The 22907-nt window shown below is 41.8% G+C and overlaps 1 protein-coding gene across 2 annotated transcripts in view; it reads left to right on the forward strand.

The window, feature by feature from the left end:
• The window catches only part of GADL1 (GAD like acidic amino acid decarboxylase 1), a 172558-nt gene extending 156281 nt beyond the window's left edge, over nucleotides 1–16277 (forward strand). For both annotated transcript variants that reach the window (XM_025913288.2, XM_086720582.1), the window contains one exon: nucleotides 14457–16277. In XM_025913288.2, coding sequence (XP_025769073.2) covers nucleotides 14457–14630 — 174 coding nt within the window. In that variant the 3' untranslated portion in view covers nucleotides 14631–16277. The remainder of the gene's footprint in view (nucleotides 1–14456) is intronic.
• The last annotated feature ends 6630 nt before the right edge of the window (nucleotides 16278–22907 follow it).

The following is a 22907-nucleotide window of genomic DNA, read 5'->3' on the forward strand; positions in this document are numbered from 1 at the left end:
CATAAGAAGATTGACTTTTCCCTAATTCATATGCAGTGTGAATATAATTTTAATCATAATCATGGAAAGGTTTTTGTTTTTGTTTTTAACTTGTCACAGTGTTTTTCGATATCATCTAAGAGAGCAGGTGGGTAGTAATAGGTGAGAACATTTTGAGAAGGGTGAATGCTGAAAGGGGCGTTTGATATTTTATGGACTGAAATAAATAGCTTGATTATTCTAAGAATAGACATATCAATCTTACAGAATAGAAAGCTCAGACCTAAGTATTCATATGTATTCCCAATACATGCTGGGGAAAGTCAGGCTTGTTCCCTCAGTGATGTTGAGACTCCTGGTTAAATACAAGGAGTGCATCTCTAACTTATGTAAGGTGCAAATGGAACGTTCAAATGGATTAAAGGTTTTAAGCATCACAATCAAATCAGAAAACCATATTTATTAATTTTTTTTTTCAACGTTTATTTATTTGTGGGACAGAGAGAGACAGAGCATGAACGGGGGAGGGGCAGAGAGAGAGGGAGACACAGAGTCGGAAACAGGCTCCAGGCTCCGAGCCATCAGCCCAGAGCCCGACGCGGGGCTCGAACTCACGGACCGCGAGATCGTGACCTGGCTGAAGTCGGATGCTTAACCGACTGCGCCACCCAGGCGCCCCTAGAAAACCATATTTATTTAACTGGCCTAGGGTAAAACGAGTGTTGGAAAAAAAACACAGGTGTCGTTGATAGGTCTGACTGTATACATAATAAGACTGTACATGAAATAACCAAAACAAAATTAAAAGCAGATAAACAACTTGCACCATGTGAAGCAATCAGATAGCTGATGTTCTTAGTAATAAAGCGTTCTTCTAAATCAGTGAAAGACGATCACACAAAACGGTCAAGGAACATGAACAAGTGGTTTACAAATGGAAGCCATTCAAATGGCAAATGGATAAGTTGAAACTCTGGGGTGATTATGAGAGAGTAAAAACACAGGAATGGAATGATGATCACGTGGGAGAAACAAACCGGCCCTTAGATGGGAGGTGATACAGCTCCGTAGTGCAGCTGTACTAGGATATACTTGAGGTTCAGTTATGTGAAACGGCCAATAATTATTCATTGTTGCTACATTAGGACACAGGTTGGCCGTGTGTGACATATCCTCAACTCTGCAACCTGTTTCTCTGTGACTTTCCTCAGTTTCCCCAACTTGGTCAAGAATGTCAACCAAGAGCCCCCCTCGCCCCTTAGACTCAGCATGTAACGAGGCATCCCTTTAGCTAACATCTTGAGGGGTATTTTTTGGATATCTCAAAACGGTCAGTCTTGAATAATAATAACAAATACATTGCCAATCAAGTTCAAACTTGTTTTTTTGTTGTGTTTTGTTTGGTTTTTTACCTGGCGGAGCCCTTGTTGTCCCACAAACTCTCACATAGAACTCTAATATATTAAAGACAGCTAAGGTGGGGCTTGCTTTAGGCCAAGAAGGGCCCTGTCTGCTCTGGGCCTTCTTCCTGCCCCTCTGGCATCCCTGCTCCCCTCCTGCAGCCCTCTCTAGCCTGTAGCCCCCTGGAACCAACCGGATCCCCATGACTTTGAGGAAGAGGCAACGTCCAATTTTAAGCACTTAAAGAGTGTTGAGTGAGCTCCGTAAGGAAGAATGCATAATCACTTTTGTTAATTTGCACAAAATGTGCAAACCTAAAGCATTTTGTTACTTAAGTAAGCGGTCTGGGTTGCTGTTAAAAGCTGTTGCTTACTATTTACAGCACTAATTGTAAAAAAAAAAAAAAAAAAAAAAAAAAAAAAAAAACCCTTTATGAGCATTTATAAAGATTTCAGCAAGGAACATAACACTTATTTTCTCAATATTTTTATGAGTAATACAGGAACAATAATTATTTTTAAATACCCTCATGGTAGCTCTCTTTGATTTAGTAAAGAAAGAAAGAAAGAAAAGTGAGGTACATAAAACATCTGTCTTTAAAAGTTCGGGTTTTGCCTCTGAGGTCGAAACACCAGGCATTTTAGGATACACTAGAGCTCGGTAAATTAAGTGCAGTGAAATGATATGCAAAGCACTTATAAATAGACATGCAAAGACAAGCCATGGGAAGAGATGAGAGTGTATCTTGTGTGTGTAGCTAACTTGGGGGTGGTCAGTGGACAAGCTGTATTCTACCAAACCAGAAAAGGCCAAAAAGACAATTTGGACTTCAGTTTACTCCAGAAGCAAATATCAGTGTAAACAAAACAAAACAACCTCTAAGCGAGATGAGGACACAGGGGAGTGGCTGCAGGTAGGTGGGTTCGGGCCAGTGAGCACCTCACCGAGGCATAATTGGGACGTGTCGGCAGGCTGGGCAGCGTAAGATGTCTCTCCGTTCAGAGCAGCGTAACATCATGGGATCGCTTCCTGTTTTACTCCCTGCCTGTCAGGCCCAGAATCTACTCTAAAAGCCCATAATTCTGCAATTCAGGAAGCTTAGCCTCCTGAGCCTAAATGCAGGTTCTGCACCTTAAAATTATTGCTGTGCCAACACAGGACCGCCTCCCACATCTGTGCCTGCGCTGCCGCTGGGTAGGGGTTTGGCATTTAGGCCTCAAACAGCCTCACTGGCAGTTAGAGGCTTGTTGGTAATGGCCGAGTCAGAAGACAGAATTTCAGCTGCCAGTTGCCCTTTGCCAGTTGTCCAAGGGGAAAAGACTTCTCAGGGAAGGTTACCCTGGGAAAACCTGTTGGGAAAGGAATCAGACTCTCGTCCACTTTAGAAGGCCTACTGGGCGCTCCTTACCTCATGAGTGTGCGGGGAGGATATGAATGTACCTCCCTGTCGCAAAAAGCTGCTGAGTCTGAGCCCCTGGCTCTAGAAGGCAGTCGTGCTGGAACTAGCTGGAGGCTTCCAAGCTGTGTCCCTGCCCTGCCAGATGCAGCATTTAGAAACATGGACCACGGCCCAGAGGACCTAGGGAGAAACCTGGACGATACTCATTTTATCCTCTCGCATGGGGCGATACTCTTGGAGTATGTTAAGAATCTTTGCTATTATTTTTTTTTTTTCAACATTTATTTTTTTTGGGACAGAGAGAGACAGAGCATGAACGGGGGAGGGGCAGAGAGAGAGGGAGACACAGAATCGGAAACAGGCTCCAGGCTCCGAGCCATCAGCCCAGAGCCCGACGCGGGGCTCGAACTCCCGGACCGCGAGATCGTGACCTGGCTGAAGTCGGACGCTTAACCGACTGCGCCACCCAGGCGCCCCTGTTAAGAATCTTTGAGCCATCCCTTCACAATGTATATGTACGGCAAAAAGTCACATTGTACACTGTAATTTACACACGGTTTTTCGTTGTCAACTATACCTCAGTAAAGCAGGAAAAAATTAAAATAAAAAGGGCCTAAGGGAGCCAACAGAAAGTGCTGTTGGCCTCTGAAGATCCCACTCCCTTTGCCGAGTCATCAGTTGAGTCCTGTGTTCTGGACCAAAGCAAGGGTCAGAACTCTTGAGAGAAACCAAAAGGACCCGGAGGTGTCAAGATAGAGTGTGGGAGGTATCCCTGGAGCACAAGGGGCTCATGATCCATGTTTCTCAACAGGGGCATCGTTGGCATGTTGGGCAACGTGACTCTTCCTTGGGCAGGTTTAGTTGAAGCACTGGGAGGTGTTGAGCACCCTTGACCTTCAGACGTGAAATGCAGAGAGTCTTGGCAAGCAACCCAAAACACTTTGACGCAAAAGCCCCCAGCGAGGTGATAGGACCCCAGGGCGGCTGCCATTTTAAGGAAAGAATTACCGAATAACTTGTCAAATTTAGGAACGAGACAGGGATCTCCCAAAATGGGCGAAAAGTTGGGGGTTGGCCCACAACAGTTACCGAGCAGCTATTAGCTCGCATGGCTCCTGTGACACAATTGAGGATTAAGTTTTTGCTTTATAGAGTGTGTAAAACGTTTATTGTGTCCATTCTTCAGCTAACGCTTTCAGTTCAGTTTGGTTTATTTTTATGACTGTTCGTTTCAGCTGCCTTGAATATATGACTGGCATTAGGTTTATTGGAATTGCCGTCATTGTCATTTCCCCGTTGTAAACACCAAATGTGAAGCTAACTGTGTCCTTCGGCCTTTCCAGGATTCTAAACTCTGTTTTCGTGGCTTAGCTCCTCTGTATTGGAAAGGGCATGAACAGGACAGTGCTTTGAAGTCGAAACACTTTTTCATTTTGTGCGCGTCTGATTTTGAGATATACTCTGGAGGAAAATATGGATAAAAATCCCTATTTGAAAAGAGGTATGTCCACTCTAAGTGTGGCCTATTTCTCCATGTTCTGCCAGGCTGAAATGATCCTTTAGATGCATCTGATTTCATGGGCTATAGGCCACCAATTTTACATAATTTAAGCTCGGGAGATTTATACCGACGTAACTCAGATCTAAATTATGGGGGGCAGATACCAGGGGAATGAGTGAGTGTTGTGTGCAGGAGTAAGAAGAGAATTGGACAGGTAAGGAATGGCAGAAAATATATGGAAAGAGGCAAATTGATTCTCCTAGCAATCAAGACAAAGAGCTTTATTGTTTCCTGGGCCACGGTTAAGTGTTTTGCACACTTTATCAGGTTTTACGATTCATGGAAAAGTTGGCCAGCAATTTCTTTGAAGGTGACTGGCTTATTATTTCTTTATTTTCTATTTTTCAGGATCACAGTATCTCCTGCCAGCTAAGTCTTATTTTATTAGAAAATTGACATAAGAAATTCAGGAGGGGGAGATTCCCGATCTCCTCTCCCCTCCTCTCTTAAAGTTGTTTTTCTGGTCCCAAACATCTCTCCCCTCTCATCCCATCATCACCTCTCCCGGGGTCCTAGGTAAAGGACTGTCATTCGCCGTGTTCTCAAACTTGCGTCATGATAACAAGCATTTGAAGTGCCTGGTAAATATGAAGACGACCAGGTCTAACACACTGAGATTCAAATTCAGATGCTCTGGATTGGGACCCCCTGATCCAGTTGATTTATATCTCCAGACACATTTGGGGAACACCTAATACTTCTCTTTGGTCTTCCTTTGATAAAAATATAAGTGGTGGGACAGCACAAGGAGACCGTACAATTTTGGGCACAAGCTCATGGATATGGGGACAGATGACCTTTTCAGTTTACGACTTTTCCACGTGTCCAAAGAAGAAGTAAATTTTTACTTAGAAAGTATTTCTGCTTCCTGCAAAATACTTATACGACACGTGGAAATTTCTAACATACAATAGAAACTCATCCCTGCCCACAACACATTTCAGTGGAAAGCTTCTTTCCCTGCCCACTGGCCACCCCCACCGCCAAACTGCCAAGATGCTCAACTACTGTGTTACTTTTTAAAAGAAAAAGAAGTTTACTTTGCTAAGTGTTGGGAAAAACTTGGAACTTAAATGGAAGATTAATACAGAAGTGGCATACATGAGGTGCGAGATTTAATTTCTAAAACTCCTAACTCACAACATCTCAGAATTATTTAAATACAGTTTAGATGCTTTGGGGAGAAAGAATAAATTACAAATCGTGTTTTCACATAATTTTCAAATGCTCATCTCTCAAGAGATGATAATGAAAGAATGTGATAAAAGACCAGGTATGAATGTAAACTGATTAAAAACAAATTCATTTTAAGAAACTAATAATACTAGTGTCTAGAAGGTGCCAGATTCTATTCTTGGTGCATTCAAATGTATTATTTCATTCAGTCCACCTGACAATCCTACAAGGGATTATCAGGTCTTGACAGAAGAAGGTGAGTCCCAGAGGAGTCAAATGTTGGTCCAAAGCCACATCGAATTTCAGGAATTAGGTCCCAGGTCAGTCTAAACTAGCCTCTTGGTTTATGTATGGTTATTCTAAACCTATAACTCAGCATCTAGACTCACTTATAATAATGAAAGGCATGTATTGATAATTACAGGTATAAATTGATCTGTCCTGAGGAAACAGGAAAATTGGTCACTCAGTAAACTCCAGTTTATTTAGCCATCAGGAAAAATTAGGGCGGGGACAGAGGAATTGTACAGGGATATATAAAAATACTTGCTGTTTTTTAAAAATTGCCTCAAAATGCAAAAGAGAAAGTGGCAAATCAGACATCAAACAAAAGATTATGTTAGCTTAGTCACCCACAACTCACCTGAAATCTTCCATTATCATGTGTGAATCACATTTAATAAGCACAGTGGGTACATTTAAATGTTTGATGTAATGTGCTGTAGAGCCTCTATAAAAACTTTGAGCCAGTCAATTTCCACTAGGCCGCACCGCTCACCATGAAGAAAAACTTCAAGTGCCACTGCGTCCAAAATAGTTTTATCTTGTGCACCCAAAAGTGGTTACCATGACCCTTCTCATTTCAGGGCTATGGGGAAATTACGTGATTTGCTTAAGGACATGCGGTGAGTGACAGAACTGGAAAGAAACATCCCAATTTAGACCTCCATTTCCTTTCTAGAGTTTGTGCTCTAGACTTTGTTTGAATAAGAATATTAATCTTCATCATGTACCGTCTGTTCGCATTACATGCTGCACTATAGTATCATATTCCATATTTTATCAGTTGAATGAAGGGACACTATCCTATTATCATCTCCTGCCTAGAGATGAGGAAACTGGGCTTTGGGAATTAAAGTTATTTGCCTGATCTCTTATAGCTCCATGTCTTCTTAGAGCCTCTTTTATTTTTATTCTTTTTTAATTTTTTTTTTAGTTTTTTTTTTTTTTTTTTTAACTTATTTTTGACAGAGACAGAGTGAGAGCTGGGGAGAGGCAGAGAGAGAGGGAGACACAGAATCCGAAGCAGGCTCCAGGCTCTGAGCTGTCAGCACAGAGCCTGACACGGGGCTCGAACTCACAAACCATGAGATCATGACCTGGGCCGAAGTCGGACGCTCAACCGACTGAGCCACCCAGGCGCCCCAAGCCTCTTTTATTTTTTTATATTTTTTTATTTTTTTTTAAATTTTTTTTAACATTTATTTATTTTTGAGACAGAGAAAGACAGAGCATGAATGGGGGAGGGTCAGAGAGAGGGAGACACAGAATCTGAAACAGGCTCCAAGCTGTCAGCACAGAGCCTGACGCGGGGCTTGAACTCACGGACCGCGAGATTATGACCTGAGCCGAAGTCGGCCGCTTAACCGACTGAGCCACCCAGGCGCCCCGCCTCTTTTATTTTTAAAGGAATTCATTTATTAATTTAAAAATTTACATACAGATAGAGCTCACCTCTGAAAGTATACAGTTCTATGGGTTTTGACAAGTGTATAACTTTAGTTACTGGCAAGGCTTTGTATTGGAAATCAGATTATTTGAGAAGAAAGTATAAAGCAAGTTACTTTTCGGGATTGGTCAGGGATAACTGCTGGGAGAAAGTCAGAGTGACAAAGCCTGTCCACCCATCTGTGGTACCGGTTTCATGCTCTGCTGGAGAAGGACAGTCAAGAAGACTGTTGGCATTTCCTGACTCAATATAGAATTTCTGAAAACAAAACAAAACACAAAGAAAAAAACCAATGAATAGAAGTTTCTATGTGCTTTTTCCTTTGAAAGGGTAGATTTTACATATCATCGCGTATCTTTCCATTTTGACCAGGGAGTCGGTTCATATGTCCACAACCAAATCTAGCTCATCACCTATTGATTTATAGCCCAGGAACTACGAATGACTTTAACATTTTGAACTGGTTGAAAGGTCATCACGAGCAGCTTAGTATTTCTTGATATGTGAAAACCATGTTAAATTTCATTGTCCCTACATAAAGTTTTAACAGAACACAGCGTTGCTCATTTATATTGTCTAGAGCTACTTTCATGCTAGTGATGGGGGAGTTGAGTATTTGCAACAGAGATTGCATGGCTAACAAAACCTAAAATAGTTACTAGCTAACCCTTTAAAGAAAAAAGTTCGTCTCTCAGATCTAAAATAACTAACAGTCAAGTATAGCAGCTGAACATTAGCCTCCATTTTATTCCTTTCTTCGTGTTTCTTTGCTTAACCATGTATGGAGACGTGTGGTCTCGGTATGTCCATAAACTGTTGTGGGGAATACAGAAGAGGCCAAGGAGGTATGGAGTTTAGTGTAGATAGAGGCAGATTTAAAACTCTTTCAAGTGACTTTTTCTTTCTTTCTTTTTTTTTAATGTCTATTTCTGAGAGAGAGAGACACTAATGTCTATTTTAATGTCTATTTTTTAATGTCTGTTTCTCAGCATGAGCGAGGGAGGGGCTGGGAGGGAGGGAGACACAGAATCCAAAGCAGGCTCCAGGCTCTGAGCTGTCAGCACAGAGCCTGATGCGGAGCTCGAACCCACAAACCGTGAGATCATGACCTGAGCCAAAGTCGGACGCCCAACTGCCTGAGCTACCCAGGTGCCCCTCAAGTGACTTTTTATAGAGAGAAAAATATTGTAGATAATTTTCCGCATTTGACATAAGTTTCTTTCAGGCAAGGTAATCTTAGAACAAGATGTTAATTACAATACTAGTCTCGTAATTTACTCTTCAGTTTATTAGCTTGCCTGCCCACTGTATGTTCTACCCACAATATCTGCAAATTATTGTGAGTTTAGCCTCCTACCTCCAAAGAATCTTTGCTTCCTTGGAGAAAATGGAATGTAGGTTAATTAAATTGAAATTGAGACAATAGCTCTAAAAACCTGGAGATTGAGGAGCATTGATTTGTTCATGGTTTGTGGGAGAATTTAGCAAAATTACAAGTCTGTCTGGATTTATTAGAAGCTCTGGGTCGTATTGTTGTCTAGAGTCAGAGTAGAAGCTTATATAGTATTTGTCCCTCATATTAGCTGCAAAAGCATCATCTCTTTTAATTATGGATTTGTCTTCACGGCCACCCTAGGTGTTGTGATGCTGTGTATTCTACAGGTGAAAAAATGTGACTTGATTTCACCTGCACAGCAGATAATGGGAATAGGCGTACGTGGGTCCTGAAGTTTAGACCGTTTTGAGCCATTTACTATTATAATCTTTGCACGAGTTTTTGAAACACTGATGTAGAGGTTTCATGATTGGGTCCATGGTTTCACTGAAATGCCATTATGACTGAAGCAGGCCCAAGATTTAACAACTGGGAAATGATTTAGGTAAACTAAGGCATAGTGTTGTGATGGAATACAAGACAGCATTCAAAATGGCATGGAGACCATGGCAAGAGGCGTAAATAAACATGCAAAATAACATCAAGATTCATAACTAACATAATCTATACCAACAAGGAGCCAAGGGAGTTAAAACAGAGCAGCAGACACTTCAAAAGGTCATCTCTAGCCCTTTGCAGATCCATGAACTGAATATTCCCAGTCTGTGATAAGAAAAATATGGAACTCAAGAGCTCCTGCTTAGAAACTTTGACGACACGTTAACAGATTAACTTTACTGTTGAATTAAAAAAAAATTTTTAATGGGGCTTGTAGTTATTCTGTCTTTTACCACATTTTTATTTAGTAATTCATTTTCAATCAATAGTTCGCATTTGTTGCATTTCACAAAAGTATTTCTGCAATGCATTGGAAAAAATAAACCTCCTCGCCGAGTTTGAGAGACACTTTGTGTATCGAAAATGTGTTACTGTCAACCTTAAATATGTTACAAATTTTTAAGAAGAAATACCACTTAAGGGACATGAAATTTTATTTTCTTGAAAGGCTATGCTAGTGTCTGGTCAGTTACTTGTTATCAAATTACTGTAGTTGGCCAGAATGAGAGTTTCGTTTTCTATTTTTCCCTTGGGTTTAAGCAACTTTTAAGTATCAAATGCTATTTTATGCTGCAGGACTGTGACAACAGAATTCTGTTTAAATGACTAAATCATTGCTGGAACATAATTTAAGGTGGCGGGGGTGGGGGGACAGCAATCCTACAGAAACGTGTCGATTAAGTTTCTGTGCAACCAAATAGAAATGTCAGGATCTTCCTCCACTTAAGATGCAGGGACCAGGGCACTGAGGCATGCGAAAAGAATTTGATTTACAATTTGAAGGAAAACCAGCAGTAAAATAATTGAGAGCTGGAAAGCAATCTCACTCCTACCAAATTGCTTTCCTCCATGCATGCTCCATTTAGGGGCGATATTCAGATACTTACATTTAGTTTGTGCATATTTTCTTTCCCCTGTGAATATCCCATCCTGTCAGATTAGGACTATTTCTCTGCTTCGATCAGCAAAAGAGAATATCCAGGTTATCCAGCATTGGGTTGTGCGTGGAGTTTTATAAATAGAAAAGAGGTGATTTTTTTTTTTAGGTGCAAATATGATAAGCTGGCCGTTAATGAGACCATTCTTGGTCTCTAAATTGCAAAACACGGGTTCCTTTCAAATAAGCTTTAATGTGAGTTTGTGGGAATCAGATATGTGAAAGCACATTGGAGATTGTGAAGAGTTGGTAAAATATTTGTTGCAACAAGGGTAAACCAGTCCCACTGCTACAATTACAATTTGTGACAGAGATTTAGTGAGTATCAGCCCTGGTGTGGCTTATGGCTTGCTTTTCCCCGCAAAGCGTTCGTAGATACAGGAGAGCTTCCCTTCTTGCCTAGGAGTGATTAATCACCTCTAGGAATTAATCATATATGCATGGGCACATAAATAAGTGTTGTACTGCTAAACCCTGGCTTAGTTTGTTCTGAGTCACATAGATATTTAGTCATTTATTTATAATTTTTTGAACATCAGTGGCAAAAGGTGGCTTAGAAGTTTGGTTCCCATGTATATGTGTATTTAGCCGCGGAGGCCCATTCTACAATGACAAGAATTGTAAGGACCCAAAATATCTTTATATTGAAAGAGCCGACGGGTCCTCTTTTATCTTTCTTGCACACATTCGAGAATATTTTTGGTTTGCTCACAAGAAAGGCAAAACTGACAGATTCATTTTGATAATTGCCTCGTGTGAGCCTCTGACACTTTGTGAGCTGGGATCCAAATTCTAATGCTCTCCAAAGGGAAGGCATAAAATATTACTGGGAAGGGGGAAATAGGGTTATTGAAAAGTAAACAGGAATAGACAATGAAGACTAGGCTTGAGCCAAGAACATGCCTGTTTTAAATTTAAAATTGGCTATAGTCCAGAGCCTGTTATATGCCCCTGGGTGCCAAGAGGAAGAAAGAGATGAATATGAAAGGAATTTTTATTTTAAAAAAAGTCAGCAGAACCACAACCCATAAGCTCTAAAACTGATAGTCTGTGACTCTCCTGGCCAGATATGTGTGTTATGTGACCCACGTTATAGTTATCAGCAATGGTGCTATTGTATTTTTCCCTCATACCTTCCATTTACATCAAGAGGCCACTTGTTTGAAATAAAACTAAATGTACCTTTGTCATGAACCTGAGTCAAACCATGGTTCCTCGTTGCTTTGTGACAAAACAGAAAGGTTTTTGAGAGCACTAAATGACAAACGGTGGGTTAAAAAGTGTGATGTACATGTGCTTGTGCACAGACATGTGCACACACACACATACCTACATGCACACGCACACATTCACATCCATAGTCACACAAGAAACCCTCCTACCCAAGGTGGTGAGGATTGGTCAGTTACAGCAAATACTCCTAGAAGAAAATGTGATGCATACGTGACTTAAACATTTTAACTTAACATATATCTATGTGTATTTATTTCCCCCATCTTTCGGTGGGAGGCTGCTGTTTTCTTTTCCCTGTCAAATGAGGATTTTTTCTAAAAGCTTTCCAAAAGTAAGTGAGGTTTTTCTTGAGTCGGGATCCGATGATCAAAGGGCCTTTACCGTTCTTACGTTAACTACAGGAGTCATCTGTCCCGTCCAGCCCCTGTTTCTGTAAGCAGAGTGGGGGTGTGGCAGCTGTGTGGCCATCTGTGTACAGAATCAGTCTAGACTCTAGATTCTGCTTGAAGGCTTTTCCAGTTCTGTTCCTGCACCTGACTTGCAGGGATGTTTAACAACGCCCCCCCCCCCCCCGACTTCATCCAGCCTTTCCAAAGGCTTCAAATTAGTTTTTATGGAAAGCACTCTCTTTTTTTGCATTCACCTTTCATTTGCTTATATATCATTTCACAAGATTTTTATAATTCCAATAACAAATGATACTTAAATACAGAGCTTGGCAAGAAAACTCAGTGGATGCTTGGAGCATTCATATTTAAGAGTTTCAAACAGATATACGTAGAGCATAGGTATGTAGAATGTTCCCTACTTGATTCCTTTTAGCATCCACTGAACATTTGTCACTAAATTTTGCAGAGATTGGAGACGATGTTTATTTAACCCTGCTTTCCTAATCTCTAAAGAGCTCAGATAAAATTTGTGACATACTTCCAGCAATCTGTAGAACTTGATCGTTCATATTTTTTCACTAACTTGACCTCTGACTTTGTCTTCTTTTTCTATATCTTTTTTCTTTCATGCTCATAGATTTTCTTTTCATGTCTCATTATACGGTGAGAGAACACCAATACTTTGCTAGAATGGCAATGTGGTTGTGCTTAATGGATGTTTGTTTTTGCTGTCGTAGGCTTAGAGTAGTCCACGTTATGCAAGATTTAGGTTCTAAAATTAGCACATACGAGGAAAAAGTACTTAGTTAAAATTATCCTTACACACCCCTGGAAGGCTCTGTGGGTGAGTCTAACACATCCTGCCAATAGAGGTCTAAAACCCCCAATTTTTCCATAAGCTTTGCAATAGCTCAAGATGACGTTGAATGTCAGATAAAGTAGTTTGGCTTGTTTTCAGGGGGATATCTGACAAAACATAGGTATGTTTAAAAAGACTAGAACGGTGTGGGATGGTCACACCCTGAAATAGGCTTGTGGGAGCAGAGAATTTTGCCCCTAACGTAAGGAATTTCAAAGCACATCATGCTTGGTGTTATTCATGTATACTTTCTTCCCTTCTGAATTAAGTAAGTCTCATCTTTCTGAGGAGATGAGAACATAAACTCATTATATCTTCATCATATGTTCATGTAGACGCACTCAAATTTTGAACCAGTTAAAAGGAAAATGGAAAACCTTTGCTTGCCTTTCCAAGCCAGGAAGAGTGCGCTCTTTTAAATTGTTTGACTTGGTATTTCAAAGAGCAGCTTTGCTCTTTTAAAAGTTTATGACCTAGTTCTTGGGTGGTCACACTACCGATATGAAAATGGACTGATTTTTCCATTTGGTTCTTAAATTGGACTAATTTCTTCAAACATTAAACTTTTAGAAAAATGTGTACAGTTGGATTATCAGGTCCCATTTTCCCTGTGTTACCTGGAAATCTTTAAAATAGGGGCTTCCTGTTTTATTCCTGCCTTTACACCTCTTAATAAAAGAGTGTTTATGTTTCACACATACTATTTTTTTTTTTTTTTAATTTTTTTTTTCAACGTTTATTTATTTTTGGGACAGAGAGAGACAGAGCATGAACGGGGGAGGAGCAGAGAGAGAGGGAGACACAGAATCAGAAACAGGCTCCAGGCTCTGAGCCATCAGCCCAGAGCCCGATGCGGGGCTCGAACTCCCGGACCGCGAGATCGTGACCTGGCTGAAGTCGGACGCTCAACCGACTGCGCCACCCAGGCGCCCCTCACACATACTATTAATAAACTAATACAATATTAGTCTTCAAAGCAGAACTGTGCATAATATCTGTATTCATGTTTTCCTTTGTAGACAATCAATGCAAGACTGTTATTTTGTGTGTGTGTGTGTGTGTGTGTGTGTGTGTGTGTGTGTTTTCCCACCCAAGGCTAATTTTCTTTATTTAAGATGCCTGAACTGGAGGGGCATTTGGGTGGCTCAGTCGGTTAAGCATCCCAAACTTGATTTCGGCTCAGATCATGACCTCAGGGTTTGTGAGTTTGAGCCCCTCATCAGGCTCCACACTGACAGTCTGTAGCCTGCTTGGGATTCTTTCTCTCTCCTCCTCCCCCCTCACTCTCTTTCTCTCTCTCTCAAACTTAAATAAAACTTAAAAAAAATAAAAACATGCCTGAACTGGAAGAGTTTTTAGGTCAAAGTTGGGAATGTGACATTTGATACTTTTAAGTCTGTGCTCTCTGGGGACACTGGGTTGTTTTGAAAGAGACAGCAGTGCCTGATGATTTAGGGTTCAGAGTGTGGGCTTAGGTGAGGCTGCCTTCTCTTTCACTGACTTTTTCTGAACATGGGACCTCAGACTGTCTGATCACCTTGTACCTCAATTTCCTCATCCAAAAATGGGGATTCTGTATCTCCCTCATGAAGTCACTGTGAAGGTTAAATGAATTAACTGATCTAAAGCCATTGGATCAGCCTTCATATGCTGCAGGTTCTCAGTAGATTATTATGAACGTTGACCTTGTGCGCAAGGGAACGGGGTCCACAGTGGATGCCAGTGAGTATCAGATGCCTGGTTGGAATGCAGCAGGAATGCGCTCTGTCTTTCATCGCCTCCCTCCTCTCGCCCGTGCAGGTGGCCCCAACCATTAAGGAGCGGATGATGAAGAAGGGAAGCCTGATGCTGGGCTACCAGCCCCACCGGGGGAAGGTCAACTTCTTCCGCCAGGTGGTGATCAGCCCTCAAGTGAGCCGGGAGGACATGGACTTCCTCCTGGACGAGATAGACCTACTGGGGAGAGACATGTAGCTGTGGCTTTTGGTTCCCCAGAGGCACGGGTCCTGTCCTGGGGAGGCTTTCAGATCCAGGGCATCTGGGGACATGGAGACTGTGGCCCTTCTGGTGAGAAATAGGAAAGGTGGCCTGGTCTGGCCTGTCAAAGCAGAAATGCTAAGCAAATAGTGTTAAGGACTCTTTAGCTGCCTGGGCACTAGTGTTGCTAGAAAGGAGGAAGTGAAAAAATGGATTTGCTCAAAAATTGTCTTTAGGACATAGCCTCGAAGAGAGTTTATTTAGTAAATGCCACACAGGGCCTGGGTTCTAAGCTTCGATTACCCTTTTCAAGAACATGTAAATTAATAGTTGAAAGCAGTGGTTCTCGAATTGGTGGTCCCTCCACTAGCAGCATCAACATTGCCATGGAACTTGTTAGAAATACAGGTTCTCAGCCCCACCCAGACCTACCGAATCAGACCCTTTATATTTCAAGTGCGACTCAACATTCTATATTTGAAGTAGCTTTCCAGGTGATTCTGAGGCAAGGCAAAATCTGAAACCAGTGGTTTAGCGCAACCTTGTGAAGACTGAATAATAACTCCGATGTTTTGCCAGCAAAGAGATAGCTAATATTTCAGCGACCCCTGAGTCAGTTTGAAAATACGGCCATGGCATCTGTAGCACAAGTGTTTAGGGGCATCAGAAGTATATATATTTTTGAACAGAGGAACTGTTTAAGATGTTTACTTTACAAAGATGTATCTTTTATGCAACTGAATGTTTATTCTCAAAAGTTAAAATTAACCGTTATCTATTCTAAATTACTTAAATCAGAGATAAGGATAAGGACAGACACTTTGTAGCATGGCCTTTTTAATGAAAGCAATGGTACTAATTCACTTCCCAAAGCGCTTGTGCCATTAGCTTGGAGTAGACATTAGATACAGATGTCTCCAGCTATGTATCTCTCTCGGCGTGAAGGACCCATTTCTTATCTTATTCTCTGCATATAGGAAATAACCAGAATGAAGTCCAGGGTTATACAACATTCCCTTTATCAAGCTTTGAAACGTCAGTGTAGACTATTAAGTGGTTTATATTAGGCAGAGAATCTGGGTATTGGAGGCCTTTTCAGTGCAGACACCTCCTCTGTTCCTCTTGGGAGCAGGTGATTGTAATTCTGTCTCTGATCCTGGTCCTGGGTTTCTAGGAGAATTCTATTTGACTAAGAAATAAACAGAATTCAGAGGTGTGGGTGCGGAGTTCCACAGGTAAGGTTGTGAATCTGATTAGAACTCTGATTTGGGAGGCAAAAAAGATTGAAGAGTATTAGACTTCGCATATTCAATAAGCTTCCATACGATATCGTCAACTGTGTTGATTACATTTTGAAGAGTAAAAAGCAGATGTGTACTATTGCTCTATTCCATGTTTTCACTTCAGGGTGTGTGCTTTCTCAATATCTCCATCAGTCAAAGAATATTTTAATCTTTCTCTGAATCACTTTATTCTCTGGTGATAACTGTGTGTGTGTGTGTGTGTGTGTGTGTGTGTGTGCGTGTGCATGTGTGTTTTACATATCTTGTTGCTTCTTTGTTTTAATGTCTACATGAAATGTTCCTGAAATTGATATTTGCAATAACTCAGGTTTCATGAAATAAAAAGCAACATTAGCGCCCACTGCATGTTACCGACTTTTCTATTCCTGTCATCTCCTCTTTACTGGGTTTTCTCAATGCATTTTAAATTTTTTTTTTCAACGTTTATTTATTTTTGGGACAGAGAGAGACAGAGCATGAACGGGGAGGGGCAGAGAGAGAGGGAGACACAGAATCGGAAACAGGCTCCAGGCTCTGAGCCATCAGCCCAGAGCCTGACACGGGGCTCGAACTCACGGACCGCGAGATCGTGACCTGGCTGAAGTCGGACGCTCAACCGACTGCGCCACCCAGGCGCCCCTGCATTTTAGAAGTGAATTGAGTTCTGCTGGGATTTTAGCTAAATGATTGAATGAGTCGGTTGGAAGCTGTCTGTTTTTTAGCCAACACCTTGAATAAAATGGAAAAAGCAGTTATAGCAAAGTGGGGATTTGCCTCTTGTTTTGTCTTCTATCGGGAACCCGATAGCCATGGCTCAGCTCCCGTTGGACCGTTTCTTGAGAGATGATAGTTCCTTGATCAATGAAAAGAGTAACTGTTACCAGATACTTTAAAAAGTCCATTCTTTGACCCTTCACATATTCAGATACACCACCCCCAATCATGTATTTGACTGAATGGTCAAGAATAACTTTCCAACGAAAGGTTAATTGTAATTCATTCGCTCCTTGCACATATAGATGGTGTGCCTAGTACATCCTGGGCAACTACCTAGGTGCCAGGGATGTGCAGTGAATGAGACAAAGTGCCCGCTCCTCTGAGGCTTTCAGTCTAGTTGAGGCAGACAACAAGTACATATGTAGCAAGTCAGGTGGTAATAAGAATTTTGAAGAAAAGTTAAGGAGAATAGAGGGGAAGAGTATGGAGAAGAGAGAAGCATGTGCTATTGGAGAAAAGTTGGTTGGGGTAGGGCCTCTCTAATAAGGTGACATTTGAGGGGAGACTAAGGAAGTGAGGGAGGGGACCATCTGGGTGTCTGGGGGAAGGGTATTCTAGATTGAGGATATGGTCAGTGAAAGGCCTGAGGAGCAATATTCTTAGTATGTTCCAGGACCACTGTGGAGGTAAGCGAGGCTGAAGCAGAGGGAATCATGGCGTGAGTGGCAGATGATTACATCACAGAAGTATCTGGGAGTCCGTACACTGGGCCCTGTGGGTGGGGACTTAGATTCAGGCAGAAAGAACGTTGGACAATCCGAACAGGGTATTGATGTGATTCAACTTCTGTTTTAGAAGGGTCACTTTTTTTTTTTAATTTGAGAGAGAGACAGAGAGAGAGAGAGAGAGAGAGATGGGGAGGGAAGGGCAGAGGGAGAGTGAGAGACAGAGAGAATCTTAAGCAGGCTCCACTGTCAGCATGGAGCCTGATCCGGGGCTTGATCCCATGACCCTGGGATCATGAACTGAGCTGAAATCAAGAGTCAGAGATTCAACCAACTGAGCCACCCTAGGTGCCCCTAGAAGGATCACTTTGATTACCATTTGGAGAATAGGATGTCTGTGGTCAGGCGTGGATTCAGGGAGACCAAACGGGAGGCAACCACAAGAGTTCAAACAAGAAATAATGATAGTTTATTACTAGTCGCAATGAGGGAAGTGACAAAAAGGGGTCTGACCCTGGAGGCATTTGCAGGTAGAATTGATAAGGTTGGCTGATGGAGTGGAGTATTCCAGGAGAAATGGGGGATTCAGGAGAGTTTCATACACTTTTAGTCTGGGCAACTGTAAGAAAGGAATTGCCATCTGCTGAGAGAAGGACTCTGAGGAGAGTAGTTTAACCTGTTTGGGGTCATGTAAAATTTGAGGTGAGGTGTCTATGCCAGACAACCAGATCTGATGTAAGGAATTACTTTTGAGTCTCAATTTCAGGGGGGAAGTTGGGGCTAAAGCTACAAGTTTAAGAACCACCAGCATAGGGATGTTAATTCAAATTATGGGACTGGGTGAGATCATCTAAAGGTCTAGATCAGAGATGTAAAAGGAGAGGCAGGGCAAGGACTGAGCCCTGGGACTTGAGCACAAGATGGAGAGGGCCAGTGAGGAAGACTGAAAAGGAGCAGCCAGTGAGGCAGAGGAAGAACCAAGAGAGTGGCCACCCACAGGCCAAGTAAAGAAACATTTTGGGGGGAGGAGGGAATGCCCAACCATATCAAATGCTGGGGATGGGTCAAGTGAAAACAGATTTCCTTTAGAATTGGCAATCTATTCATTATTACCGGCCATTGTTAAAATGTCTCACTGAAATTTTATTTGCTAAAAATAGGCATTTAAAATATAATTTTCAGTATTTCCTTTAGCAGTTAGTAGACTTGATTCAGTTGGTTGAAAACTGTTCAACTGGTTGACATAGACACTTTAAAATTCCTGTTTTGGCTTTTGACATTTAACAATAGTTCTTTATTAAAAAAAAGATCTGGTAACATAAAGGGATTTGAACTTCAAGAAGTATCTTGTTGCTAACTGGATCAAAGAGGATGAGATTTAGTAGCATGCACATGAAACCCCAATTAATTGTGGTTTTGTTGGAGGGGTTTATTTTTCTCTATTCAAAGGAGGTTCCAACATAGATAACCTGGAGTTGGTATCTTACATTGGGTTACCCAGTAAGAAGACACAGATAAGGATTTGAGAGCAAGAAGCCTGATCACTTGGTGAGCCCAGGAAGCACTGTTTGGGAGCCAGTAGAGTGAAGAAGGAAACCAGTATAGTGAATGTTAGTGAGCAAATGAATGCTGTGACGACTGTCCATGACCTCTGGGAAAGAGTGTAGAACGTACCTCACAGGTGTTCCATCTGAGGGGCAAAGAAGATGGGGTATTTAATGCATTGGGGAATTAATTGAATGAGAGCTGATCCCAGGAGTATTAGCTCCCTGACCATCCTGATCATACTTCCATGGCCCTAAGAGGTTTTCAAGCAGAGAATACAGGTGCTTACCACCCAAGCCTTGAGCGGGACTGGTGAATGGTGGGGAGACTTGGGAGGGGTGCTGACGGCTGGATGGTACCTCCACCCTATTGTCAGGGACCCCAGATCCTTCCATATTTTCACTCTGCCATCCTTAGAGATGGATTCATTCATCAAGTTTTACTCATGGGTGTAATTTGTGCACTGTGGTTCCAGCCATCTTCTCCAACTTTCAAGTTGGAGCAGCAAGAAGCATAAAGAAACTTTCCCAGGAGCTACCCACCCCCCGCCCCTCTTCATGTGACACACTTTCTCTTCAGGAAAGAATGGGAAATACAGTATTTTTCGTCTGCTTGTTTTTGTGGGTGTTTTAAAGCTCTACATATGTTGATGCCCACAACCATGTAAGTAGTTCTGTTAGTAGTGAAGAAAAATATGAGGACGGGTACTGACAGGCAACTTGTGGTTTTTGCCACTGTGACACATGCATTGAGTGGCACCAGTTCTGAAAGCATTATTTTTCCAGAGAGCTCGGAAATAACCTAGGTTGATAAGGTTTGATTCCATTTTAACTGGAATCTGGTCTGGTTGGTCCAAGCTAAGCAGAGTCAGCCTTGCCCCGCTCACATTTACCTAATCCAACCGGAAATGGATTGATACAACTTGAAATGTCCTAATCCCCTTAACTCAATTAGAGCCAATTTTGAACAGGGAAAAAAAAAATTTTTTTTTAGGTTCAATTTAACCTCTTCAGGACCAGTTTTATTTCTCTTAATCTAAACCAGTCTGAACTCACCTAATATAATCAGAGCTGGCCTGATTCCAGTTTGAAGCAATTTTATGTCTCTCTACCTTGATCACATTCCATTTGAGCCAGCTTGATCTTGTGGGAATTCATTCCAGCAAATTAGAAATGGTTTGATTTTGTTTTGATTTGTTTGAGATTTATTTTATATGGTTTAGTTCAAGAAAAATTGGATTACACTTGCTTAATCCAACAGGATGCATTAGAAAAGCCCCCTTTTCAGGAAGCCCCTGGCTTTAGGGAACCCATTCAAATAGCAGCATTACAGTAAGCGACACCTGACCAGCTCTTCAGAGAAAAATAATCTCACAGCACAAAGGACAACCCCAGGTTCAATTGGAATCACACATGGGGAAAAATGAGACCTCTCCGTCTCTATTCTATTTTCCACTCCCTTCTTTCCTGGCATGAGACTGGTTACGTGAAGCACCCTGACCCTGAAAATGAAGGCCCATGTGGGGACAGGTGTAGGTGGAGCGCCGTAGCTAAAAATTAGAAAAAAATGTCTTCACTTTCTGTAGCTATATGGAGAGGAAAGAGTCATCGTGGACCGATCCTAGCAATCTGACTATGCCTGGCATCCCACAGTTACTTGGCGAACAAAAGCACCGAGAACCAGCTTGGTCTCAGAGGGCAATAATTATTTCATACTGTCATGGCACCTTTCTCAAATTAGGAATTTTTTTTTTTTTTTTTTTAGATTAGGAATTTTCCTGTCTCCTTTTTGCCTTGGAAGTTGGAGGGCAGCAGTAGAGAGGGTCTTTTGACTTGAAATATTAAATGTTTAGGGGCTTCTGAGGGGCTCAGTTGGTTGAGTGTCCGACTTTGGCTCAGGTTGTGATCTCGTGGTTCTTGAGCTTGAGCCCCGCATAAGGCTCTGTGCTGATAGCTCGGAGCCTGGAGCCTGCTTCAGATTCTGTGTCTGCCTCTCTCTGTCCCTCTCCCACTCACGCTCTGTCTCTCAAAAATGAATAAATGTTAAAAAAAAAATTCAAAAATAAGAAATGTTTATAGGGACCAGAGTGGAGGTGAAAATAAATATTTTTTGAGTATTTGGTCATTGCTTTGTTTCTCGGACCTTTTTGAGTTCCTGGACCACTGTGCTAATGCTTGCTCGACAACTCCACCAGGGTGTCTCACTCAAACTCAGCAAGCCCAAAACTGACTCATGATTTCCTACCCCAACCCTACATTCATCTTCAAACCTGTTTTTTCGTCTGTGTTTCCATTTCAGTGAATGACACAACTTCCTATCTAGTGTAGCAAACCAAAATGTATAATTCAGGCTTGATACCTTGTGGGTCTCTCTCCCCCCACTGTCCAATGACTTAGCAAGATTTCTTGGGTTTCCCTCCAAGACATGTCCCCGATCCATCCGTTTATCCAAGATGTCCAAATTCCAGACATCTTTCACCTCTCCTCCAGACTATAGCAATAACCTCCTTGGTGTTATCCATGCATTGGTTCCGGGCTCTGTCTAATCTACTTAACCAAACTGCAACTAGATTAGAACACGGAACTGGTCCTATCTCTCACTTTCTGTTTGGTCTTAGGATTGACAACTACCAACTCTGCCAAAGACCTTTAGAAAACCTGTTGATCAAGCAAAGCTAAGTTTATTGGCTCTGTCGCGTACAGGGAACACTGCCTTGCAAGAGTCTTAGTGGTGTCTCAGAAGGGAGAAGTTGGAGGATGGTATTTACAAGCTTCAGGTCTGTGCTCCAATGGCTCTTCCAAGGCAAACTGATTGGGATACAGTTAATCATGGGATCGTTTAGGCTTCGTGGGCACAGCAAGGTGAGATACTTGATGTAAGTCTTGATAAATACACTGTTGTGTGATAAGCAAGCTGTTTCTGTAGGGAGCACTCTTTTGTCCTGATGGGAGAGATGGCTCAAATGTTTGTCCGGATAAATTAGTTGGCAGGGTTTCCTAAAGCAAACAGGGAAGTTATTCTCTGATTTACAACCTTAACTTTCTGAGCGAGAATCTCCTGAAACGAACATTTAAATCATGCTGACGATAGTCATCTTGGGGTTCTCGGTCCTGGTGGTTAAGCTACACAGAAGCAAGTGATTTCAGTTCTCAGGATAAAGATTGAGTTCTGGCAGCGGCTGCCAAGGCTCTTCCTCCTTCCAATTCCCATACAGTTTCAACTTTGTGTTGCGTTGCCTCCATCCTGCTGAGAGCCAGAAAAGTCAGTGTTCTTCCAGATCCTTCGTGTCAAAACTTTGGGATGCAGTACTTTCTCTTCCTAAAATGCTGTTCCCCCCTTCTCCTAACTGAATTTCTGCACACAGTTCAGATCTCAGCTTGATTCTCAGTTTCTTAGAATAACGTCTCTCCCTGCCCAAAAGGGGATCTGCATCAATATAAATAATTTTCTTTTTTTTAATTTTTAATGTTTATTTATTTGAGAGAGAGAGAGAGAAAGATCATGAGTTGGGGAGGAGCAGAGAGAGACAGAGAAACAGAATCCAGAGCAGGCTCCAGGCTCTGAGCTGTCAGCACAGAGCGTGGTGCGGGTCTCGAACTCATGAACTCAGAGATCATGACCTGAGCTGAAGTCAGACACCCAAACAACTGAGCCACCTAGGCTCCCCTTCTCTATAATTTTCTTAAACTGAATATATCACTATTTGTAATCATGTATTTCTGTATACTTTAAAAATTAGACTATGATATACAGAGGGGGATTGGGACATAGTAATTGCTCAATAAATAATTGTGGCAGTGAGGAAGGTTGGCAGGTAAGTGCAATAAATAATATGCTTTCAGAGATAACTTTTTTATTTAGGGGAGGTTTGGATACCTAAGTGTAAAACGATTAACCTATGCCTTAGAGAAAACTCTTAAGTCACCCGTTAATCTTAAAACACATTGCTTTGAGGGACACCTGGGTGGCTCAGTTGAACGTCCTGCTTTGGCTCAGGTCATGAT

Source organism: Puma concolor, chromosome C2 (assembly GCF_028749965.1).
Source record: "Puma concolor isolate L17-30 chromosome C2, mPumCon1.1.hap2, whole genome shotgun sequence".
Taxonomy (NCBI): domain Eukaryota; kingdom Metazoa; phylum Chordata; class Mammalia; order Carnivora; family Felidae; genus Puma; species Puma concolor.